Source organism: Diadema setosum, chromosome 6 (genome assembly GCF_964275005.1).
Source record: "Diadema setosum chromosome 6, eeDiaSeto1, whole genome shotgun sequence".
Taxonomy (NCBI): domain Eukaryota; kingdom Metazoa; phylum Echinodermata; class Echinoidea; order Diadematoida; family Diadematidae; genus Diadema; species Diadema setosum.
In genome coordinates this window covers 4,713,561-4,741,404 of record NC_092690.1, presented here as the reverse complement: position 1 = coordinate 4,741,404, position 27,844 = coordinate 4,713,561, and the positions used below count along the sequence as shown (strand labels likewise).

Below are 27,844 nucleotides of genomic sequence, written 5' to 3'. Positions count from 1 at the left end.
TACTATTCAGTGACACTGGTGACAGACAGTTTTATCACGTTCACTAGATCTGCATGGCTAAGCTATGGCTACCCCTACCAGAACATACATGGAGCTTGATCTCATCGCCCTGTTCTCCGGCAGTTTAAGGAGTTTACCCAAGGGTATATCCGGCCGGCTCATTATTCACAAGGAGCACTAATAAGGCCAAGCCTAGTCTAGCTTATCAGTACCATGACAGTCATCTGACACCTCTTGTCCTGTAGAGCATTTGCACTACAGAATAGTACTTCTGCGGGCACGTCGCTGGCTGTACACGTCTACGGCATTACGGTAGCAGTCTGCATTAAGATCTTAGGAGTACAGACTGGCCAGACTGACGCACGCACTAAAATTGCGCTATTTTAAAACGGAGATTCAGAATCAACGAGACGGTCACGACATTCAAAACTGCAGTATTTATGGCATATTTGAGGTAAGAATTAGGCGAATTTGTGTTATATTTTTAGAATAAACAAGCTACAGATCCTTAGGGTGACGATAGGTGGTACCCCCAACCCTACAACCTGTAGGCCCTAATAGCAATAGTAGCAATAATGGCAGTAGTAATACTAGCCATAAGTGGCAGTAATAGTGATAGTAGTACAAACAATCATATCTAGTAATAGTGACACTGACAGTAGTGGTAATAGTAGTGTTACTGGTAAAAGTAGTTATAGTTATTTTAGAAATTTGATATGTGCTTTTCAAAAGTATTTGACATTTGGACTTTAAAGGCATAGTATAGTTTTGGTTGAGACCTAATTTCAGGTTTCTTACATTTTTTTTTTTTTTGTGAATTAATGAGAAACCTCTTATGAAATGTGAAAGAGCATGTAATTCCATGAGGAATTCAACGTTTATTTGATGAAAATTGGTTTTGAAATGGCTGGGATATTAAAAAACAGGCCAATTCTAATAGAGTGTGGGACCCACATTTAATTACGCTCGCTTTGTTTTACTTTGTTTTTGGATGTTTCAGTCATTCCAAACCCGATTTTCATCAAATAAACTTTGAATTCCTCTTTAAAATGGTATGCTAGTGTACTATTTCACAAATGTTTTCTTGGTATCTCTCAAAAAGTTAAAAGCCCAATTCTCATCTCCACCAATACTGTACTATCCCTTTAACTCAGAAGTGGCCTTCTAAAGTTCCTACAGAAATCCAAGACTAATTCCTCTCAAAGAATAGGTCAAGAATAGTAGAGGCACTCAAGTCGAGCAAAATCTGCAGAAGGACTCTGTTTCAAAATTGGGGGCAGTGAGGTAGTAAATACCCTGCGAGTAATGAGGCCTTCACAAATGGGGAACGGAGGGGATTTTCGAAGTGACATCACATCAATAAAATGTCACTCGACAAGTTATTATCAGCTGCCAAGTAGTGTAGGCTGCAGAATGGGTTTTCGTATTGTTTTCTAGTGTGAAATACAACAACTGTACTTGTATAACTACAAAGACTTCCTTAATTGTTTTCAGTTTCCAGTTTTGATATAATCACACATTATCCCCTCATAGTCCCAGGCTTGTTATTGCACTTTGAAAAGCTTATGATGATGTGTTTGTGTAAGTAACAACATCCAGACTGCTGTATCACTGTAGGTACAAACGTACAATCGCACACTACTTGTACACAATGTGATATGAAAATAACAATTTGCTACATTCAGGTTTCACAACCAACAGCATGATACTCTAGATCTACACTTTGTTGGCTCAGTCCACAAAAAGACCTCAAAGAAATGGTCGATAGTTTTGCCTGAGATGGGGCTTCAGGTTTCCAACCTATTTTTGTGAGATAAAGAGAAATCCCTTAATATAGAGTATGTAAATATGAGAAATTCAAAGTATAGGCCCCCTATTTGAGGTTTTTCTATGGTTGAGATAATCAAAACCAAAGAGTTCCTAGTAAACAATGGGACTTACCTCCGTACATTTTATTAGGACAACTTTGCTTTTCTTTGTTTTTGGATATTTCAGCCATTTCAAAACCAAATTTCATTAGATAAACTGACTTTCTCTTTAACAGAATTGCATGCTCTTTAATATTTCATTTATAAATGGTTTCTAATTATCTTGCAAAAAGTTAAATCTGAATCTCCCATCTCAACCAAATGATACCATCCCTTTAAAGTGTTGTAAACCTTGAAGGGAAATGTGATGGACTAAAAATCAACACACTGCACAAGTCCCTACAATACAACATGACAGGGTGGTCGGTGTGTGTATATTCGCATGACAGATGTGTTTGGTCACATCTGAGTAGGCTGGAAGGTCAAATTAGGCATTCGATCAATGACAACTATTTTATTTTATTTTATTTTTTTGGTGTGGGGTTGGTGGGGATCAGATGCCCTCTCCCAACCTCTCTGACCAACAGGGACTGGCATGCGAATCAGCTCTGTTTACATTTATAGGGCCTACCACCTAATTAAAAAAGGACGCCTATACAGCCAAAAGGCCTAATGCCATTGCTGAAGATGAGCACTAAACACCCATATCAGCATTCATTGGATTCATATGTCATCGATATTTGCTATACGTGCCATTTTGACAATAGAATGCAGACAAAACATAAGACCCATAAATGTAGTAGATCAGTTAACACAGATATAACTGTCAATGATATTCAAAAACATGAAAATAACTGAAGATTGAATAACTCAATGCAATGCTAATTTATCGCACTTGTGAAACATATTTCTGAATGCTCGTCTCAGATTTCTTGCAGTTTTGACATAGTAATCAGTCTCCATGCTTGTGCATAAACAGCAAGAAAAATTCCGCTCAAAAGCTGTGTAAATCAAAAAGTCGAAAAAGGCATCTCTTAAACACAAGTCATGTCCATGCTCTAACCTATCACTAAAACGTATCACATGCAACTCGCAACAGACATGTACATGCAAGAATACATCCATAGAATGAAACAAGAACCTCAAAACTTATTTCAGAAGTGCGCAAAGTTTGACTTCCATCTGGAGGGCAATCCATATGAATGGCAAACATGCAACAAATATCAAGGAAAAATGAAGTGGAAAACACCTCAGACCACGGTGGAACAAACAGAATTTCGTAGATACGACTTGGGAAAGGTGATTGTAATGTTTTGTTTTTCAGATGCACTAGAAATAAGCACTTTGCATCAAACACATTTCTTGACAGCAAAAAAACCCAATAAACAGTTGAAAGTCAAGGTAGTTTGCAACCTTTTGTGTTTCATGTGCAGCACAGTGTATCCCTTGGTAATGTTCATTGTGGTTTTTCACTTTTTGCTTAATAATTGTAATGCTTATATGTATCCTATATTGTTTACCTGGTTGAATAGATAATAATAATAATAGTAATAATAATAATGATAATAATAATAATAATAATAATAATAATAATAATAATAATAATAATAATAATAATAATAATAATACTGAAAATAATAATAATGGTATTTGAATACACTCCAAGTCCCTCGCATGGCTATTAAGATGGGCATTTCTGGGAATCAAAAAGATAATAATGATATAAATAAAACATAAATGGTTGGAAAGAAAATCACAGCTGCATGACATTCTCCTGATTAACTGGTCAAAATTTTTTATACTCTATGATCAATTCATCATAGAATACACTGTTCAATGTATACAAGATACAATGTACTGTATTCTACATTGTGTATATCAAATAATGCATTTCCTGAATACATGTAACTTGGGAGTTTTCCTTCTGCTGCCAGAATAGAAGGTCAGAGCTGAGCTACACAGGACAGACAGGAGACTGGACTCACTGTTCTACACTAGGCAAGTCACACCCAACAATTGTGCAATCTGGGGAAATCCCCCAAACCAGTCATCTACTATTAATAGCAACCCAGTCTTGGCAAAAAAAGCAGGTGAAAGCATAACCTTCACCCTTGCACCAGTTCCTATCAAACTGGGCAGCCCGTACTTCAGTACTTCCCCAGATAATCAAGGCCACCACCCCCCAAACAAAACAAATCAAAACAAAACAGGACAAAATAACCAGTAGTGACCCTGAATGACCCCTTGTCCAGCTGTGGTTGTCCCTTTGCTTTAGTGTGGAATTTCTATTAGGGGCAAAACTAGGGGGAGGATATAATTAATTATGACTGTCTAGCAGGCATAGCTGGCCAGCTGGCGTCTGGCTTGGGGTTCCCCAGAGAGACAGCCAGGCCTGTGTAGATGGACGACGGTGATGGATAGACCACATGTTGGGACCTATCCTATGTACAGAATAATGCTTTAGTCTTACCTCCAGTTGTCAGGCACCATTTTTTTTTTTAATAGGAGATATTGGATGTGTGTGGGGGCATACATTGTACATCTGAAATGTGTTGGTATCAGTATCTCTATCTTTGTAGTTTTTGTGTATTTTCATTTTCCCTTTTATTTTGCTCAAATGATGACTTAAAAATGCATTATACAAATGCCTAATGATTGGGAAAGGATGACATCTCAATGTATCTCTCTCTCACACAGTCACAGACAGACAGAAAAACAGACAGGCACACACACACACAAGCCCACACACACACACAAACATTTATATAATTTACAGTTTGATACCTTCCCTCTCACTATAAAAGAGATAGCATTACCAATATTACATGTTACTCAGCTTGGCTCAAACAACAAGCCATTTTGAGTCATTCTGATCTGCTGGTTACTACATGTACTAGGCCACCTGGCCGGCCTTCAGTACGGAAACTTATTGCCAGTGATCATATTAGGACCCATTCATCACAAACATGGGGCTGCAAGAGCTCAGTGCATAAAACCATGCACTTTCCACACCAAGGTCCCTGGTTGAAGTTTAGCTGGCATGTCCCTTGGCAAAGGCTTTGATATCTACTGACTTTGTCCTTTGGAAATGATTTCCAAACCATTCACCTCTTCCCAAATGGCCACTGATAACGAAAGTCTTCAATAATACTTCAATCGATAGGATGATTACCAGTATATACTGAAAGTAACACTTCATCAAAGGGGGGGGGGGGTGGAGTGGTACCCCACAACCTGTCAGCATACTGACTTGTCAGACAGAATGATTGCTATGATCAGTTTTCTTCGTCTTATCAATGGCAAGGAATAGATTGTTAAAAATTGTATCTGAAATGCAGAAAAAGACACAAATCAACAAATACATTGAAATAAAGTAAATAAATAAATATATATATATATATATTCTATATATAGAATCAACTACATACTCAAATAAAATGAATAAAGAAATATAGATAAATACACTTTATGGAAAACAGCGATTGAATAATAAACAGATGAAATATGCAATTTGTTTAAATACACCAAAATGACTGTACACAATGATTGCAAATTTGTCACTCGAGGACAAAAATAGAAATAACATGGAACCAGTTACACCTCCACACAAATATCAATAGTTAATACACAATACCATCGTACATGGGATATTTGTTACAAACATTTAAGTTAACACATTCCACAAGAAAAAATAAACACTTGGAAGTCTTTGTTAGGGCAAACTTACAAGGTCACTGAGTGCTAGGTAGGGGAATGCAGCAAAATTGTAATGACTAACTATTTGAAGCAAGGAATTGGGATAGTTAAAGTGAACTATACAGCTGCTATGAATACATCTCCCGATCTACACTGTAACAGGTATTAAATCCTAATGTCAGACAAAGATCACACACATACATTTGACAGCAACAATTATTCATAGCACTTTTTTATTCATTTTATTTTATTCTATTTTAGTATTATCGTTTATTTATTCATTAATCCATTTGTTTAATCTATTTATTTCAATTTTTATGGGGGGGTTTACAAAATTTGTATGACTTCTCATAATATACCTTTTTTTTGGGGGGGGGGGCACTCAGCCATTGGTTTGATACCTTGCATTGTCGTACTAAAAATTGCTGCATTTCAAGCTTCACGTCCCTTTATTAATTATAAACAAAGAAGTAAGGATGCCTACTTTCAAGGCTTTCCAAACTTTATTCCAAAACCAGCATTTGTCATCAAAACTGATGAAACATTTTCATTTATTATTATTAATATTATTATGATTATGATTACTATGATTATGATGATGATGATTATTATTATTATTATCATCATCATTATCATCATTATTATTATCAATGTTATACTTATTACATTATGATGATTATTATGATGATGATTATTATTATCATTTTGCAACAGGATTCAGTGCAGTGAATTCTGAAATTCTTCTAAGAGAAAAAATCATCAAACAAAGGGCAGCCAAGCCATCAAAGTGATACCCAAGTACAATCATTCCATCATTCACTTTATCGAAAAAGCGATGAAAATGTTCAAAGGTTTGAATAATTATGCTGTCAAATGTACACATACTGCAATTAGGTTTCTAATTTGATCTATTTTACATGCTGACTAATAGTAAAACAAAATTATTAAAAGGGATACTATAGTTTGGTTAAGATTTAGCTTCAGGTGTCCAACTTATTTGTGAGACAATGAGAAACCTCTTATAAAACAAGAATGAGCATTCAATTCTAAGAGGAATTCAAAGCTTGTATGATGAAAATTGGTTTTGAAATGGCTGAGATGTCCTGAAACAAAGAGATCCCATTAAAATTAGGATGCTTTGTTTTACTTTCTTTTTGGATATCTTGGCCACTTCAAGACTAATTTTCATTGAATAAACTTAGAATAGCTCTCAGATTTGAATGCTCTTTAACATTTCATTAGTGGTTTCTAATTATCTCGCAAGAAGATAAAATCTGAATCCCCAATCTTAACCAAAACTATACCATCCCTTCAACATCTGTTAGCTGATGGTGGGTATATTAGAGGATTGTAACACAGAAATATGAGGAAATCTGTTGTGAGGTGGTGAGAAATGGCCAAGAACAAGAGATTGATAATCACACACCTGAACTTTTGAAGTTAATCACATTTGAGGACTCTGACTTTGGGCTTCACATGAGGCATTCCCATATGAATATTCATAAATACGACACCCAAATATCAATTGAATATTCATAAGTGATTATTTGTGGTTTACCTTACAGTGTAATCATGATCATTCTCATATTGTAAAGATTTTGAGCATGAATCAAAACTTATGTGAAAACATGCCCTCGTCAGCAAATTTGTCCATTTCACAAAGATTCCACAAAGATGTTCCAAAACTTGGCCCTCAGCAACATCCGGGGGGAAAAACTAGAGCTTTCTCTGAGGGGATCGAACAACACTCTTAACTAACAGGTGCACAGATGAGGGTTAAATTCAGAAGACAACAAGGGTGCAGCCCTGAAAGCAGGAAAGAGGGAAGCTGGAATAAAAATTGAAGCAGGTTTTTTTTTGAAGGAAGAGAGCAAATGCCAATCCAAAAGCAACCAGGCGGTCAAACAGACTAAGCAGAGCCTTGGAAAGCCTTCTGCCAGATCAGCCAAGGTCAATTTTATTATTATTTTCATTACGTTTCCGAACAACGGAAAGTGTGAAGACAGACTGTTATATATGAAAGCTCATATTCCGTGCGAAGTCATATGCTTCATATATAAATATTTTTTTTTCTTTTTTAACTGTCAATCTGTGTGTAGGTTCATATCAACCTACTCAACTGTCAAACTACCGTCCTAAATATAAATTGTAATGTTTGTCTTTTCAGAGGTACGATACAAAACAAACTCATGCAGTTGACTTGCGATGAAAACATCTTGACAGAAGAATTTCATGAATTTGAATACGTAGACTCATGCAGTCTGTGGTAAAGCTAGATATAAACTGTCCCTACAGAGCACGGACGTACAGATTTATATGGCAAGAAAAAAGATTTGTGGGCCCAGTTTGCCACTTCAATTTTAGTATTTGCTTCGACAGTAACTTCTGTCTGATATGAGAGGAAGCTTTCCAAGACCATGCTTATACGACCAGAAGAGGGGAAAAATAACCAACAGGTTGGACAAAATCGTTTCCAAAACATACCGGTGGATGCATCGTTATCATCACCTGCCACAGGAGAGCCCTGTGATGTCATAGTCGCTGTTTACACATCAGTGGAGGAAGGAGGAATTGGGAGGGCAAACAGTTAGGTCAGGTCAATGTGGGGGGGGGGGGTGGAGAAAAGAGGAACAACTGCAAATGGGGCCACTTCGCAGTCCAAAAATACCTGCAAGTTAAACTATGCTCAAGGCATATATCAATGCTATCTGGTATACCAATCTGCTAAATATACTAAGCATACCCACCAATGACCATGCTTTAAATGATCAACCTTTTTACATGTTTTTGCCTCAATGATACATATTTACCATTAATTTCAGTTACTATCTCACATTAACATCACATAACTGAAGACCAGACGGCAAATGGCAACACTCCATTACCTTATTCAAATAACAAATACCTATCTCCCCTTTGAGTTTATTGACAGTTGAGAGTCTATTTGTGTGTACCTCTCTTGGTGGGCATACAGAAATACTGCAGATAAGCCACTTAAACCTAGGCAAATTTGTGATATTTTTCTGTCTCCCACAAAAGATTATACCTTGGGGAGACTTGGGTTTCGAATATAACAACAAAATTGATAAAAATCCATACTTGGAGATCTGCTGTTAAAGTATTTTAGCCTTTTCACAAGTCTCATCTAGATGATACCAAAGCTTTAAAGAGGTGGAAGGAATCTAGCATGTTATGCAAAGCACACAGAAAATCTCAAAATAACAACCCCTCTTTGGTGTTGACCTTCACCATCTCTTTTATAGCATTCCATGAAAGCGAATTTCACTGACTTTTCGTTAATATTCTTCATTGGTTTGCTTTCTTGAATACTGTGATGGAATGCATCATTCTTGATTGATCTCGAGCACTATGAAAGATATGAATTTGTGAGAGAACATGCTTTCTTTCCATGAACAAAACGTGAAGAGTCTTACATCAGAAGTCTAAAGATTGCTAATCTGACCAAACAGTCTCATGAAGAATTCTAATAGCTTTGCTTTATTGAATAACGCGATGGAATGCATTATTCTTGGACTGAACTAAAAATTGTGAGGGATATGAATTTGTGAGGGAACATGCTTTCTTGCCATGAACACAATGAGAAAGATCTTACACTTGTAAGCAGTACCAACACTGCTTGTGTGCCCCAAACTGATCTTTAAAAGACTCAATGTCATTCTACAAATAATGAAGGATAAAATGGCTACTCTTCCTGAATTATTACTACATCTTGCTCACATTTACACTAACCTCCTGGATGTCTTTCACCACCTACACTTTCAAAAATAAAACTTTCCTGTTTTGTTTTACGTCTTCCCCAGGATAGTTTAAACTGAAAGCAATCTTCTCAGCCATCAAGCTGAAATTTGAAGGTTAATGTATTTTGCAATCTATTCACTGTCGAAGACATTCCCATTATGAATGTTCAGTGCCATTCTAAGGTGTGCAGTGGTCATTAATAACGTATTTGATGATTTATTAAACAGGAAATGTGCCTAGGTAAGTGGAATGCACTTTGGACAAGATACTAGGTTTATCATAAATCATGTGAGATACCTCATCAAAATATTGCAAGCAAATTTCAGATAGCACCATACTGCTATTCACACTATCATAAAGTGAAGCTCTACTCATAGTATTCATGAATGTAGTTTTGGTTGAGATGGGGCTTCAGTGTTTTAAACTTTTTTTGTCAGATAGTGAGAAACCCTTTATGAAATTTGAAAAAAGAAAAAACAAACAAACAAACAAACAAACCTATAATTCTATGAGGAATTCATGCTGGACAAAATCAATTTTGAAATAGCTGAAATATCCAACAACAAAGAGGTCTTAATAATAAAAGGTGGGTCCCAACCTTCAACAGGACCACTTTGTTTGGGGTCCTGCTTTTTTCTTTTTCAAAACCATTTTGTTTTAGGATGTCTTGCCATTTCAAAACAAATTTTAATCTTGATAAAAATTTAATTTCTTTTATAGTTTCTAATCATCTGACTTCCACCCCCCCAAAAAAAAAGAGATAAAATCTGAAGCACCGCCTCAAACAAACTACATAGAGTCTTTAAAATATTTTTGTATTAAAATTGACAGTCAGTCCAATGGAAATTAGAAAGTTGTTTTACATGTTTGTTAATATTCTTGGTTCATTCACAGATATAACGAAAATGAAATTTGCCTGCTCACAAAATGAAAATTCTCTTTCTCTTATTTCTTTATCTTTTTCTTTCATTGTCAGTTTTAGTTATGAATAGAGGAAAGAATTGTCTTTAATGACATAACATTCATCTAGATACAAGTATGACAGACTTTCACATGTTACGAGCAAAAAACTAATGAAGAAAAAATAAGTACAGTTCAAAAATTACCAAATTCTTTAGTATCAAAATAGGTAAGGGATATTTATTTCTTTTTCTTGATTTTGATTGCTGATTTTCTTTCATACAATACCATGTGAAGAAACAACTGACATTATTTATAAGAGACATAATAAAGCATTTAAAAATTGTCATTTAAAATGTTCATAAACATTAACACATTATTTGCAATCACGTTTTACATAGTAAAATATCAAGTTGCATGTATTCTTTAATACTGCTTTGATGAAAACATTGAATTAAGCTTTCTTTTCTTGAGAAATTCAGGACAAAAATTGTCTATTAATTATAAAACACAATAACATATAAAGACTTCAAAAAAGTTATCAACAAAAATTATGTATGAATATTACACATATACATGAAATCTACAATAAATAAACGTCAAAAGGAATTAAAGAGAACCAAATAAGATTTAGTGGGGTCACTTTGAATAATCTTATTAAACTGCAAGAAATGAATCATCAGTTCAATTTTGATAAGTAAAAAAAGAGACAAATCAAACTCAATAATCAGGATATTTATTCTACTTAAAAAAGGAAGAAATAGAAAAGGCAGCAGTTAGAGAAATGTGGCAGGCATGATTTGTGGAGAGTCGACACAAGATGTTGGAAGAGTGAAGAACAAGCATGGGAATACAACAGGAGGGAAGAAACAGTGGGAAAATTGTATTAAAATACAAATAATTAGTGTTCATTGTACACATTCACATACTGTGGTGAGTTAGTCCATTTAATAGAGATTAACAGTCAACCTTTCTCCAAAGCAAACAAGCCGAAGTTAGGAAAGAAAACTTGTCATTAACCACACATTTCCTTCACCGATGCCTTATATAGAGTGTTTGCACAGTAAGTGCATCCCTTCCCTGTATTTCTTGGCACATTGCAGAAAAGCACAAAAGAGAAGACTGTCTGCTTTCTCGCAAATATGAAATTACAATGTACACAAGGAATGGGAGGTGATATCCGATTTCATTCATGGCCATTCGTTAATAACCTTCATTGGGGCTACTGAGTTTTCAGTCTGTGCCAAGGGGTTTTCCTCCCTGTCCCAAACTAGTTTGGAGACTTGAAGTCCCAACGTAGATCTACTGCAGAAATCATTGTCTTTGTCCCCTTTGAATTGACAAATTTGATTCTTGAAAGTATAGCTTAGATATTGAAGGAAGACTTGATGGAGCTAGTTGGATTCATGACACTAGAAATCTGCACCAAAAATCCGCAACATTAGCAACAGATGGTTACCTTCACCTGAATGCATCCATCTTTCTGAAGCGCGAACCACAAATCATTGTAAGTGATAGCTTAAAGGGATCTATAGTACAGGTTTCTGACATCTTTTCATGAGATAATAAGAAACCTCTTTGATATGATATATGCAAGAATTTTGTTTTTACTTTGTTTTTGGACATCTCAGCCATTCCAAAACCAATTTTCATCTAATAAACTTTGAATGCCTTAGAACGTTACGGTATGCTTTGTATCATTTCATTAGGTGGTTTCTTGGTATCTCGCAAAAAAGGTTAAAAGCCCAATCCTCATCTCCACCAATACTATACCATCCCCTTCAAAGTCTGCCCCAACTGATGTCTGAACTTCGTTTTTGTTTTGAAGTGTAGTTTGTTTGAGTTATCACTTTTAAAAGCTCCAGTGGTTGTATTTGGGTCTATTTAGACCTTGTCATCTATAAACCTTGCAAATATTATTTTGTAAACTAATACATCATGTGATCACATGCTCTCACATTGTAATGAACTACTCAAGCTCAGAAATTAAAATCTTTTTCACGTCCAAGTCTCTCTTACTCTCTCCTTCTCTTTCTCTCACTATAGTCACAGTCACACTGGGAAAAACTTCTTGATCAAAGTTAAACTTTGAGAAAACTTCAAGAAGTCAGTTCATACTGGCAGACAAACACATGGATGTTTCAGTTCTCAATATTAGTTCTTGATATTTCGTTCACCAGTGCGCGTGCAACAAAGAAGAAACAACATGCCATCTGACAGCTTCAGAGGCTCCCAAAACATGAAATGGACTAGCTGTTTACATGACACAACTTTGCCAAGTTTTCAATTTTTTTTTTTTTTTTTTTTTAGATTCAGACAGCACAAACGTCCAGGAAGATTTGCCTGAGTTTGAGAAATATCCCTAATTTTAATTGGAAGTTTAGCAAGAAGTTTTGTGAGGTATGTGTTTGGGAAGCCTGTGGTCACACTGGCAAAACTTTAAGAATGTGAACTTTCAAAAGTTTTTTTTTTTTTTTTTTTTTTTTTTTTCAGTATGACTGCAGCTAATGCATCTTTCTCTGAGACTCAAGAAGATTCAGGGGCTCAGATGTAATCTCATCTGGATGGTGAGCCATGAAACCACACTTGACACTAAAGAATACCACATTGGAACAGAGGCAAATTTCATATTAAAAAAAGAACAACAACAAAAAACTATCATCAATGTACCGTCAATAAAAGTCATGTCATAATTCTTAAAAATCATCATTTTCGATGTCCAATACCAGTCAATCGATATTTACATCCAAAGTACATTTCCCACTTCAATATAGTGAATGAAAGGAAACATGTACTTCACGACATATGATTTCAACAACAAAATACCTTTTACCTACATTAAGGAGGAATACAAGCAAAAATGCATCTGTTTACAAACCAATTCTTTGTTTCTGTTATTTTGGTCCCATGAAAAATATATGTGTGATAATTCATTGTCTTTCCCCAAAATAACCTGCACTGGCTTTTGATTCCTATCCTTATGTTACTTAAAATTTTCACCTTCCCTTCTGAAAATATCAATGTCCACACTAATATCCTTTTCTCTCTCTCTTTATTGGGTTTGTGCAGTGGCAACAGCATCTCTTTTTGTGTGTGTACATGGCAAATGTTAGGTGTGTTAAAATAAAAGAGGATTTTTGTATGAATGGTGCTCGTAAAGTGCAAAAACACAAGTGCTCATGCGACTGGTAGTAATGTGGCACAGTACAGATAGGGCTTACTAAATATAATTCACTCAATTGCAGCACTCTATCAATATTGAGGACCTTTCCATTACCTGCTAACATAACCTGTCTTATACTCGTTGACAATTTTAAGGTCAATTGAGGCAGTCAGGTCAACATGTGACAAGGAACCACTGTGAATTAAACGAAACAGGGGAGGACCTCCTTTCGTAGACTTTCAGGAATGTAGCATTTCTACTTCCTTGTCTGGCTGACATGAATTGTGATAGACCTAATTGTGTCCACACCCACCAATAAAACCAAGAACTACACCTGTAGCCTTACATCAAGACAAGTTTCTACAGTTTCTTGCATGCATCAGTGAATTCGTATAATGATTGCTGGCACTTCATGTACAATGTAGGCCAGCCAGTCCAATTTGAGTGGAACAGGGAGACTATACTCTCATTTCCTAAATATGAAAATATACTTTTTTTCCATGGTTTGTACTGAAATGAATATAATCATAAATGGGTGATGAACAAGATGACTATGCATTTTTATCTTTTATATTTTGCACTGTTGTCTTTTGATGTTGGTGATCTTGAATCTGAATTAGACAACAGGACGGGCAAGGAAATTGTAATTGCTACTGAGAACTAAAAAAACCTTTACAATAGTTCTCTGAGATTACAAGGTGCAATAAAGCTAGGGAAAAAAAAGCCCCCAAAACCACAATTAACCAAGCACTTTCACCATAATCCCTACCATTATGTATCCGCTGGGACAACTATCAAAATTGTCAAGCATTTCATTTCATGTAGCTAGATATTTTGTAAAAAGTAGAGGAATGGCACAATTTCGTATCAAGCTCTTTCTGTCAACTGCTCCAGGCCATCACAGGCAAAGAAACAACTCATCTTCTGTTTTGAACGATCCGGACAAGCCCCCACTAACTCATGTACTTAATACCAATGTGTAATCCAGTACATCCAAGCTGTACACTAGGTCCCTGCTTGAAGTCAAAGACACATCTCTATTTTTTATTGGCACCCGGGACTTTGGACAGGTACAAGAGTTTCCTTGTGTTGCCAAAAGAAACAATGGTCTCTTCTGTTATGCCAAAACACTACATTCCAGACTGTTGCTGTGGTGACAGTATCAGTGACATTATATTCTGTCCTTTCATTGTACCTATGTCCTATATAAAAAATCTCCCTGAATGCATTGCTTTTAAAATTGTGATATCACAATTATAATGAAGACAAATAAAGAAGACAAATAAAATAAAGACATATTTTTCTCTTGCTGGGCATTTAAAAGTGCAATGTTGAACATTGACTTCATTAATGAGATGAAAGATGTGGTGTGTATGCCTTTTTACATAGATTGATTATTATGTACTGGAATATTGTCAACAACATGACTGGGCATTGCTCAAACTACGGTGCCATTCTGTTGGAAGTGGGCATTATCACAGCAAAATGATGAATATTTCGGTTTGTTTATATGGACAGATCAACAAACACTCCCCCTACAACCTGCATGCCTGTTTAATAATAACCCCATTCTTTATATTGAACAGGAATAACATGTTCCGGATGGTTGTCAGTAAATAGGGCTGTTTGATTTCAACTATGCCAAATATGTATCAATTCATCAAGTAATTCCAACAATCTAATATGTTTAAATGGCATCCTCACATATTTTGCATCACACTGATGCCAATCTAGAATGTTTAAACAATTAAATCCTACCGAAAATGCAATGCTATCAAGTAAAGAAGCATGAAGTATATAATAAGCTAGTTGTAAATATTTGCAATGCATTATGGTTGAGTGAAGGGCTCCTCAAGTACGGGTGGTAATGGAAGAATTATATCACAATGACAGAATACATAAAAGTACCACATGAAGGCTATGATAATGCAAAAAATGGGTGTAGACGAATAATGTTCTACAAAATCCCCAAATGAAGTTTATAGACCTACACTATAGATAGTAATTGCAACCATCCCAGTGTCCTATTAATCACTATTTCAACTCATTCCCTATATCATCAATGTTACTAACTGCCTTTAAATGAGGAATTTTGATCAATGATCAAAAGTCAATAATAAAAACAAACTTTCCACATGGACAGATATAACTCTAACAAACTAATCGTATAGAAAGAATTATTGTCAGCTCATAGCTCACATATATATCCATAACAAAGAACCAAAAAAAAAAAAAAAAAAAAAATAACACTCTGCCAACATGCTAACTACAAGATTTTGAATATACTTAAGGATTTCTCAATTTGCTGAAGTCTTACAAAAATATCTAAAATGTGTTTTACAAGATTGATATTTTCCTAGCCAGCTTATCAATAACTCAAAATAAAATTTGCTGAGGAAACTGAGGAAATAGAAATATTAAAGAAAAATTCATTAAGGTATAAAGCAATTTGCTATTTCATGACATTAAATTTAATATTGTTTTCCTGGATTTATTTTCAAGTGTGCCACACAATTTATCATCAGTGATTTCCCCCTATTAATAAGCTATTCCAAAATGTCGTTTTGATGATTTTGATAGGGAAGAGCGATTGCTGTTAAACTGTTCACAAGTCATAATGATTGTATTTTTCTGCATGAAACTATGAGAAAATCTGTGACCTGATCACATCACTTCAGTTCATTTGCATAACCATCAATTTAATTACGACAGATAACATCTTTTTTTTTTTTTCTTTCTTTGAGTGAAATCATGTGAAACAGTATCTAGAATACCACCAATGTTTGTGGTAAATCTGTAAAATCAATTTGGGCAGAGTCCCGTGAGGGAATGAAAGTCTACGGGGATCTGAAAATTGCTAGTAGAATAACATTCATAAAAGGCATTATCTGGTCTTCAAAATTTCAGTCAGGTATCAATATTAAGGGGAATATGTTTAGCATAGATTGTGAGATTAAAAAGCTTAGCCAACTAAATACTATTCTATTTGTACAATCATTCCTCCTTTTTGTTCACTTTAATGTATTTCTGCATATCCCATGCATTCAAACTGAACAACTCTAAACATGAATAAAATCTGATAATTCAAAAATCCCAATGAACAAAACTGAAATATACAAACTCTAACTTTGAATGAAACCTGGAACTGAAAATAGAATTCCAAATTCTTATCTAAAGAACAAGATTTTCAAAACAGAAAGACGAAATATCTGTACAATTTGAACACCTAGATTATTAACAGGATGAGCAATACATGATGCATGAAATGCATTTTCAAATAATTCTACCAACACTCATGTAAAAAATGCTGTAAATGTAAAAAGCAATGAATTTTCCTCAAGAATAAAAAAAAAAAAAACCTACCAGGTTTTTCAGTTCCTCCACTTGTCAAATCTGGAACTTGGAGTTATAGAATAGAATACATGATTGTTAGCAACACGATGCTTTAGTAGTGAGTATAAAGTATACATACGGTATATGTTCCTAGTTTTCATACAGTATCACCCAATATATGGACACTAACTTTATGCGCTTATCACAAGTTCACATCCTTATACATGTAAGATACATACTCAAACCCACTTGATAGTAATGGTAATATGCAGGAAGTTGGATTAAAATCAGTGCCTACCAGTTACTGGGGAAAACACAGTGTTATTGCATGGCAAACTATTTCTTAAATTTTGGAGATCTGAGTTAAATGGCATCTCCAACACAACGATAAACTACACTCATACACTATTTCTACAAAGATATATTAAGCAATTTCACGTTTCTTGATTGGTCCCATGATTATACACAAATAAGATTGGTCCATTACATATTATAACAATTAATCAAACCAATTGAAATAAAGGAGCTATTCAAAACATGCCAAATTTGCAAATTGAAAGTACTCCCTTTGTTGTAGAGAGTGTTCCTCTTTCTTATGAAAATTGAATTTTCATTAAAAAAGGTTAACAAAAACAAAATAATTGTGAAAACCTGCTTGCACGCTCTACAATTTGTATATGAACATGTAGTGTTTGTTTTCAAAGTGAACATTAATAGGATATGGCATGCAGTTACAAATGTCATAAGGTGATGGAGTGTTATTGATTAATAGATGATCACATGCAGATATGGAGAATGGGTGCTAAAAAGCAATCAAGTGTACGTGGGCAAAGCCTTGAATGTACTATTAATAATTAATCAATTTTGGTGGATAACGTATGGGTGCAACACATCATGCAGGCAATTTCATTCTGTTAAACCGGATTAAAGGGGTGGGAGATACACAGCTTTCAAGGCAATAGAAATAGGGGGATAGGAAAGGAAGAGATTCTAAACAATTTCAGTAGTTCAGCATCATGATTACAAAAGTTTGTATTTTCTTATTTTTTTTTTTAACAACATGATGCATCCAATCACATGGACCTTTAAATATCCTATAGTACTTCAGTTGAAGGATAATAATTCAGAACTACAATAATAACTTTCAAGATAACTGGGAGTATGTATATATGGATATGAATGGAATACAAATTTCAAAACATAGGACATACCGGTTGTTGGAGGAAGGGTGGTTGTACCTGTTATGGAAATGAGCAAACAAAAAGAAATAAAGGAAAAATAATACATGGGGCCCGTTAGCTGCAACTGACACCAAATGGCACATGCAGGACTAACACTACTTCAATGCTATAAATGGTGTGTAAATTAAATACAAAATTGCTTGGAAGCCTCTGAATTTCCGTGAGCTTCAACTGAGCGCCCCCTAATTGATTTTATATACTGAAGGCATCTAGCTATCTAAAAATTCCATACAGTACAATTATTGATATAAGTAGGGGTGTGGTACAAAAGAACCCAAGATAACATTGTCACTGTGAGTATTGTGAGTACAATGTGCTCTGTACAATGGACTTCAGACACCACCTACTGATTTGTTTTGTATCAAGCGAAGGGGAGGCTAAACTTTCCTCACTGAAAATGCCTTGGATATAACTGTTTCAAAAACCTCACCTGGTAAATACAGCTATGCACCTTTGTCTAATATGAAATGTCTATGAATAGCAAATCATGTGATTAAACATTTAACAAAGCTGCATATCATATCTACCAAACAGGATACACAGATAACATCACAATATTGTTATTGGGAAGTTAAATATGAATTAATCTCAATTCATTTTTCATGCTCTCATTCTCTGATTGGTTTTGTTAATGGGGGTGGGGGAGGTTATTTTTTTATTCTTATTTTTTTTTAGGGGGATGCATAAAGACTGATATAATGTTGATTTTCATTTTGTAAATTATGCAATTTACTTGTTTGTACTTGTTTGTAAAACATTGTTTAATAGTAATGAACTACACCACTTGCCTTTGGGAAAAGAAATAATTTCAAAAGAAAAAAAAATGAGAACAAGTTTGCTATTAAAAGGACTTAGAATATGCAATATCAAACTTTTAGCATGTTAAATTGCACGATAAGGGAAGGAGTTTTCTGAATAAGCTATGCTTTACAAGTCCAAGTTCATAGTGTGAGCGAAATGAGAATTTTCAATTTATGTGTGATTATTATTTATATTTATGTGCCAGGTTTTGTTTTGTTTTTGTTTTTGCAGTCAGCTTGTGAAGGGATAGCTGTGCCACTGCTGATGAAGATCTACATATCGATTCCTTGACAATCAATCTATTGTTTTCCAACAATAAAACACCAAACCTGTATTTAGAATCCCCTTTTTACTTTAAAGGTCCTTTTTACCTTTGGGAACAGTGATTTAAAAAATGTTCAAGATATATCATTTGATGCATATGTGTAGGTCTGTAGTATCACAAAACACCCTGCCATATAATTTTTTTTTTTCAATAAAACCTAAAATATCAAGAGATATCAGTATTTTTCTCAATAAACCGTAACTGTAGACGGTTTAGTCTGGAAACATTTTCATTATAATCATTGTTCATATTTTGTGTATTTAACAACACTTAACATCAATTATAGAGATTCAATTTTTTTAAAAGGTTGTTTCTATCCCTAACTCACATTTAGAACTAATTTAAAGCATTAAAGCTGGGTTTTTGCTTTATCTGCGAATGGTAAATTATGCCTTTAAAACACTAGACGCGTGTACCCTATGGTGACAGTAATATAGATCACGTGTATCAAACAATTTTAATTTGCAGCAAGCGCAATCTCTACAGTGATTATATTTCAAGATATTGTATGATGCATCACGTCATGAAAACGTGAATATGAGTCTTCAGACCATGTGCAAATTATGTCAATAGTAGCAAAACATTTCTGGACTTTAACAAAAAAAGAAAAACAAAATCACTCTACATGTGATGTTCCGAATGGGCTCATGTGAGAAAACAAAAAAGTACCGAGTGGCAATGTCACCAAAATGATACCATGAAGCATGCAAACTGTGCAAAGATGAATGATATACCTTGTAAACTGCCTCAGTGATGAAAAACAAAACAAAACAAACAAAATGGTTGCTGTGGATAACCTACATTTTACAACTTCCTTCTGAGAGACTGAAACAAAAGGTAAACTGAATATGACAAATTTCTGCTGAATTCTATTTGGATGTACAATTGTAATCGATGTGAAGTTGTTGTTTTTTTTATCACAACAACACATTAATACCCGCATGAATAATACATTGCTACAGGTTTGTGCTGTTGATTGAATATCTAATAAACAATTACTCCATACATTCCAACTTCACTAATATCAAAGGGCTATTGTTTTTAATATTAAAAGATATGACTTTTGCATTTTAAATACAATATATGCCACTTTTTATCCTTATGACAATTTCTGGGAATTGTCCTTGCCCCCTCCAGCAAACAAAAAGAAAGAAAAATAAAAATATATCAGATCTACATGAAAATGAAATCAAAAGTGACTTCATCATATTCATTGTGACAGTATGCACAAGGCTTTAAATACACTTGAAACCGAAAACTGATGAGATTATATCCTTAAATTAGCGAAACAAAAAAATGGAGACTTTTGCACGTTGAATACTGCAGTAAAGTGCCACAAACCTACTTTTTCACTGGCTTCTGTCCTTCTCTGACAAACACACACACACACACACACACACATGTACACAAACGTACAATACATCTGCAATGCTTAAAAAAAAAAAAATGAACATTTTCGTCGCCCAACACCAATACTTATCTGTGGGCCAACGAGTAGTCAGAGCTCAATTCCTGATGGAAATAAATTCTTGAGGGAGAGAGGTTTGCAGATGAATTCTTAATACATGCCATGAAGATTTCTTTGTTTTTCAAACCATGGAGTTACAAAGCCCTTTTAAATAGATGTTCATGATTTTTAATGATAGCAAGTTTTTGTGGAATGTTTTATGCTGAGATGCACCAATGGATATTTGATATCATCAATGATTGCATTAAAGGTAGGGAATCCCATTTGCATGCCTTAAATGAAGAGTTGTATAAATACAGTGGTATGTTGAAGAGAGTACAAAGTTTGTATCATTTTAGAAACTCCCATGAAGTATTGAAAGTGGAAGGTAACATTTAGTACATTTTTTTGACCGTTACATTTTGAATTGAATTGTTTTCGGGGCTCACCGTAAATTCCAGTACATTACTAGGCTACCTTTGCAGACCCATGTACTGCATGTGTGTCCATCATGTATATTTTGTGAAGAAAGTTCATCAACACTTACAAACATTTCTATACATTCTTGCCACACACTCTATATTTTATTACATCAGCTCTTGTACTTTTAGATTTGTGTTTATAGATCACAAATACAGACGAATGCAACAAAAAGGCTTAAGTGTGGCTGACACACAGAACTACTGAGTAGTTGAGTTTTGTGCATTATTCAAATTGTAGATAACTGTTGACTTCCAAATTTCTAAGCAGTGGCCTAAGCAAGTCCCCTGAGGTTCATATTTAATGTTTTGCTGCATTTTGGGAGGTCTGTAAAAGGTATCCCCTACCTTTAAGCATGTTAAATGACAATATTGGTAGAAAAACTATTTGAATAGTACACTTTGTAAATGCTAACACGAACTGATATATGTACAAGTTATTAACGTGCACACCTACAAATGTATCTTGAATCAAGAAAAATCCATTTTATCAACTTTGGTATGCATCTTGACAAGATTTCTCTTAGGTATTGAATAGGATGCACTTCCTCAAAGATGCAGAAAGATGGGTGTGGAAATTGTGATGGGAATCAAAAGGAAAAACTAAAGTATTTCTTTAAATAAACTGTATACTCCACAGCAACCAAAGTGGACTCCCATTATAGCGTAGCCCTCGGAACTGGCAGTTTTCTTTCGTTATATCAAAATTTCGTTATAACCGACCAATTACAGTTTGTAAACAATAAAAAAAGTGAATAACATTACGGCCCTAATTTTTCACTTCCTTGCAAACAGAACTTCATTATAACCGTGTTCGTTATAACGGGAGTGCACTGCATACCAGAACTGAAGTAAAAATTTGGTGGTCCTCTAGACACTACACACAACCCTCATCATATTCCTGAATAAATTTCAACTCCCTTGCCTTGCAAAGGTACAAACTGATGTCATCTCATTCCTTACTACATGTATGATCACATTGATTTTACAATGTACCTCAAATCTCTTTACGCAGCAACACTGTAATGCATATACAAAGGAGCTTGTGACACAAATGTGCACGCAAGTGCCAAGCATGCAACGATGCCATTCAAACAGAAAGCCCCAACTTCCATGGAAACCCCACAACATAGACAGATGGCGATGAAAGGGTGAGAAACAACTGCAGGACTGTAATAAATCACAGCATTGGACTGAGACGGCGTACCACCCCATCATGACTCAATGGAACATTATACTGGTATCAATGATGTCTCAAGCTTCATACTGATTACTCCTCCTTTTCGAAGAGTGTACGGGTTTCACAATCCACACACAGTTTATGCACAGTAGGTATTAAACTTTGGTCACTCACAGATTATCACTGTAAGTGTTGAGTGCTCATTTTACTCACATTTTTGGTCCCTGAAAGCACGAGTCCCCCCCCCCCCCCCCAAATCAAATATACATCGTAATTCCAATACTTACATGTACATAGATGGAAGGTCATGCAACTCAAGATAGAATTTTCAAACAGAAGCCATTTTACACTACCTGGGAGCATTTGACACGACTGAAAGAGTGTACACTACAAAACTTGCACACTATCACTATCAGACAGCATAACACGGAGGTATCAAGAAGTGATACACTTACAGTCTATGTACAGAAGGTAACTTTGGTCACTCACAGATTATCACTGTAAGTGTTGAATGCTCATTTTACTCACATTTTTGGTCCCTGAAAACATGAGTTTCCACCACCCCCCCTCCCCAATCAAAGATACATTGTAATTCCAGTACTTAGCATGGAAGGTCATGCAACTCATAGAATTTTCAAACAGAAGCCATTTTAAACTACCTAGGAGCATTTGAATACACTGAAAGAGTACACAAAGCTTTCAAACTGTCAGCTGGCATAACATGGAGGTATCAAGAAGCTACACGGCACATATGTACACTGTACTGAAAGACAGAATGACTAGCTGCATTCTTTTTTTGTTTTTGTTTTTGTTTTTATATGACAGGGTCAGAGGTCGTGTCTTGAACAATGACCTAAGAGAAGAATTCACCACAAATACATTTTGTAGGTGTGGATCCGTGCAAAGTTTTAAGATTAATACCCCTTTCATAAACTCATCCTCCTATTATCCGCATAAGAATAATGCGGACAATTCAATAAAAAATGCGTTCACAAACTCTGAAAATAATCCGCATTATTTTTACGAGCGTCCGTCCTGAAAAAGGCGGATAATCGTCATGGTGACTGCACACGTCCCTCCTGCGGGGAAAGACAGGTGACGTTTGACCGCACCCCGGCAATTATCCGCATTATTTGGGTTTGCGTTCATAAACTCAAAATCTGGTCCCGACGCTGCTATTATGCGGATAATAGAAGGGTCGAAATAATGCGCATTATTCTATCCCCGCTCCGATTTTACGACCAAATGTTGCGGATATTATCCGCATTATTGAGTTTATGAAAGGGGTATGAGTGAACTCAAGCCTGATGAGGATTTCCTAATTCAGTAAGGGAACGGGTTAAGTTTTGTTAAATGCTCACACAGTACTACACTGCTGTGTTGTACCAAGGTCCTCAAATACTGTAAAACCAGACATATTTACAGCCTGACAGCCTTTTTTGTGGCATGACGTTTTCGTGAATTTACCACTGGCATTCAATGAATACAAATTTGTAATGTAGACTGGAACTTTTGTGGGCATTTAATTTCAAGAATCGTGGGTCCTCGCGAAATTGTTTTGTGCAAAGTACTTCAAGATGTCACTGAATTTGAATAGTACAACAATATTGAGAAAATCCACATATTTTATATTGCTGGAACAATAAGAGTATCATCTCAATATCAGTCTAAATCCTTTTTTCTTTCTTTTTGAAGAACAAGTGTATTTCTAGGTTCAGCATGTAAGCATATTATCATCAACTATAAAAGTACTGTAAAAGTGGAAATTTTCGTGCATTTCGCACAACCACAAACTAGCGCAAAAATAAAAGCACGCGAATATTCTTGCGTGCCATATGTTCTTGTGCGTGATGTCTTGATTCCGCGGAATTAAAAACATGCAAAACTCTTCTTACTCGGCCAAGCGCGAAATATTAGTCACGTGAAAATATCCACTTTTACAGTATCTTTATACAAAAAAATGGGGTACAATGCAAGAAGAATTGTACATATCAACTTCCATCTGACTATCCATGTGGAAATTCAGTTTAGTATTAAAAATCAGGTTGGATTATGACAATATCCCAGGCAAACAATGACAAATATCTCAAAGGCAAAACAATTTGCTCTGATACCACACACATTTAGGCAGGAATGTGCACATACACATACACATGTACACACACACATGCACACTTTATACACACACACACATACACCATTACACTGATACTGTACACACCATAACACTGAGAACACTACAGTCCACACGTAACTAGCACCATCAGCATTTCTTGCATAGTATCAACTGAGGTAACACAATGTCTAGATCTCTCTTGAGTGTTAAACATCCGTAATAATTTCATGAATATATATGTTATCAAATGTCAATGTTCCTAATCATTAATTTTACGTCCCCATGTGTGCAAGTCTTCTTTTCAAATGAAAGATAAAGTCACAATCATAGTTGGCTTTACCTCATCTGTCCACAAAAACTATGTAATGGTGCATGCTGTATGATGTTCATTCCGAGTTCATGTGTTTAAAATTCCCCTTTGATTATTTTCTGTATGCAACTTTCTTTCATCATAGCAATGACTAAGTTCACATCCTACTGTGCTGTATGACCAGTGTGTAATACAGTCACAAAATACAAGGTACACTGTACAGTTGTACTTCATTGTGTTAACAGTTGATATTTGAGAATAGGTCCACTGTCTAACAACAATCTGACAAAGAGTATGTGATGTACATGCCATTTTTAATTATGTAGGATCAAATGGCATAATCTATCATTTTCTCACTAATCAAAGAATGTTGACTGAACTGTACTTACTGCCTGGAACAAAACTTCTTGTAGCTGTGGTGTTTCCAAGATAATTTCCACCAACACAGAGATACTCCGTTTCAAAATCAGGTGTTGCCCTGTTGAAAGATGAAGTTGTTGCGACTGGAGATGGGTTGTCCGTGACGTTTTCATAAATGAAGTACGTATCAACAAATGGGTTTGGTTGGTCAGCTGTCTGGATGGTACAGGTTACAGTAAGCATCGTGGTAGCTGTGTCCTCATTGAAGTCAACTGTGATGATACCAGCATCAGGTGGGACTGCAAGGAAAAGACATTTTTCTTTATGAATCACCTTGTCAGATTTTTTTTTTTTTGATATCATTTACTTTCATTGGGGGGGGGGGGGAGGGGGACACGAAAGAGAAAAGAAATATCACTACAGCCTCCACCTATACTGAATGAAAACAAAAAAAAAAAATCCTTCGGGACATTTCCAAATTTCCTCTGGCATGTTACTCCAACTGCTTAAATGAGAAAAGTTATTAACAGGAATGCCAGTGGCAAATTGCTCTTGGGCCTGAATTTTTTTTGTGAACGAAACTGAGGTGTGCAAAAATCACGAGCGCGAAGTCCCTTCGGCCGGGGCCCAAGGTCCGCTCAAGGGCCCTGGAAGCTCTGGGGTTCTTAGATGCTCTCTGATGCAATCTGTGCATTTCTGAGGGCTCTTCTTCCCTCAAATCTAATCCCCTAATTTGGGGTCATTTTGATGTTAATATAAAAATAAATAAAAATTAAAACATACACATTTTTAATTTTTATACATATGTACTGTGCAAGTGGTGCTGTGGTACCTATCCAATAAACATCTCCTAACACGATAAAGAAATGAATCTGAAAATTTGTAAAGAAGTTCCGACGCGGTACTAACGGTATGTACTGTAACTCCGTCGTTTGGATGTTCCATAACGCTTTCCAGACAATAATGTGGTCGTATTCTCCAGAGAAATGAATGTGTAGCAAAAATAAAGAAATCCTAGTGCCGTAAACTCTGTAGTTTTGCTTTGTTCAGCTGACTCGATGGACTCACCATACTCTCTCAGCGCTGTAGCTATAGCGAGTGCGCAGCATGATCCATGCACCGCACATATAGTATATCGCCTAGAAACACCACACGTTGCTCGATCGCGATCGCACGTGCTGGTATAACGCTTTCCAGACAATAATGTGGTCGTATTCTAGAAAAAAAAAAGAGGAATTTGTGGCAAAAATAAAGAAGTCCTAGTGCCGTAAAATCCGTAGTTTTGCTTCGTTCAGCTGACTCGATCGACTCACCATGTACTCTCTCAGCGCTGTAGCTATAGCGAGAGCGCAGTATGATTCATGCACCGCACATAGCACATCGCACAGAAACACTACTGTTCGATCGCTATCATCGCACGTATTGCATGTCCCAGCTAGCAGCAGTAACATCGCGCTAGTTTTGCATGACAGTCGTTTTGTGATATTCTCATGCCTAAGTATACGCGAAACATACGAAAATCGTAAAAGTGAATGTCCCGTAAGTTTAGATGATCATATTTTTTCGTTTTTCGTTCTTTCTTTCTTTCTTGTGTTTGCCGGCTTTCCCACACAGACGGAAATAATATCACGAAGCCGGAAATTGGACACCAAAACATGAAAAAGCCGGAATTCCGGCTATTGCCAGAAAACTGGCATCCCTGTATCAAATCATAAAATATAATATAAATCTTTTCAACATCACAGGAATGTCTGCCTTAACACAACATATTAGATTCTCGTATAATAAGGAAATATTACACGTTAAACGTCTTTCCCAGCCAGAATTTGTTCACAAAGGCAAAAGTTTGGTACAAAGCATAACACCATTATATGTGTGGGCTTTATCACCTATTACAAAAATATGCATTACAGAGTACAGTCCGACCTCTCCTAACCAGACATGTCAGGACCAGCTCTCATCTGGATAAAGGCCCGTTTACACCGTGTACGGTATGGGCAACAGGACGAGTTTTCGCTATGGTACGTCGAAAGGAACCATGTTTGGTTCTGAAGTAAGAGTTTAGAAGCCATCTTGAAGCCACCCTACATACCGAGAAAGTCATCCAGGATTCTAAAGATAATAACTGTTGGATCTGCAAAGTACTAGTACTAAATGATGGACATTAAGCAACTTTCCAACCACTTTGAAGTACGAGATCCGCTGTCCCCTGATTCTGTACAAACAGATTTCCCCAAAATGATCGCATAACTGAGCACTGTCTCTGACAAAAGCAATGTTTCTCTAATTCAAGTCTATTTGGCTGATGCACCTTTAAAGACATAAAAGTCTTAAAATAAACGCCAGTCATGAGAAGCAGCAAACTTCAAAACATAACCAAATTTTGTGTCATTTGATTGGAAATTGCTGATTTGCTCATTATTGCTCTCATATGACCTTGCCTAAAAGTAAACATATCTTCTTCCCTTACTATCTGTGTTTATGAGATTCTAAATCATGATTGATTGGCTAAAAAGTTTGCTTTCTCTTTTTAATAAAAGTAGCATTTTGCTCATGAAAATGTCTGAGCGGTAATGTATACAAAGAATATCACAAGTGCATGCATTCACCATGTTTTATGACAGGTATGGTACTACTGCACATTTAATCTATTTGAGTTTTACAAAGCTGCACTGTGTCTTGCTCTTGCTACTAGCAGGAAAGATAAGCTTGAATTAAGGAAGAATGTTTTAAAAATTTTTGTGACACTAATAGACAGAGATATGCGTTAATCAATGAAACGCTGAATGTCCATGTGTAGAAGTCCATGGTTTAACCCTATTCTAACTGGGCTATTTGAGACCAAGTTAGTTTTTACTGAGGGGGGGGGGGGGGTCAATTTGACCTCCCTTCAGATCTCGGCCACCGTTTGCGTGATTGCCGCAAA

The 27,844-nt window shown here is 35.7% G+C and overlaps 1 protein-coding gene across 2 annotated transcripts in view; it reads right to left on the bottom strand.

Annotated features, from left to right (window-relative positions):
- LOC140229909 (uncharacterized) overlaps positions 1-25,174 on the bottom strand; it is a 76,934-nt gene extending 51,760 nt beyond the window's left edge. The window contains exons 1-3 of one of the 2 annotated variants that reach the window (XR_011901340.1): positions 24,948-25,041; positions 17,871-17,897; positions 7,988-8,045 (exon numbers count right to left, since the gene is read on the bottom strand). Coding sequence is in view for 1 of the 2 variants with exons in the window: in XM_072310108.1 (XP_072166209.1) it covers positions 17,871-17,897; positions 24,948-25,161 (241 nt within the window). In the remaining variant the exon portion in view is untranslated. Of the gene's footprint in view, positions 1-7,987; positions 8,046-17,870; positions 17,898-24,947 lie in introns of those variants that run through there. The other variant, XM_072310108.1, reaches the window with a different exon arrangement.
- Between the last annotated feature and the right edge of the window lie 2,670 nt (positions 25,175-27,844).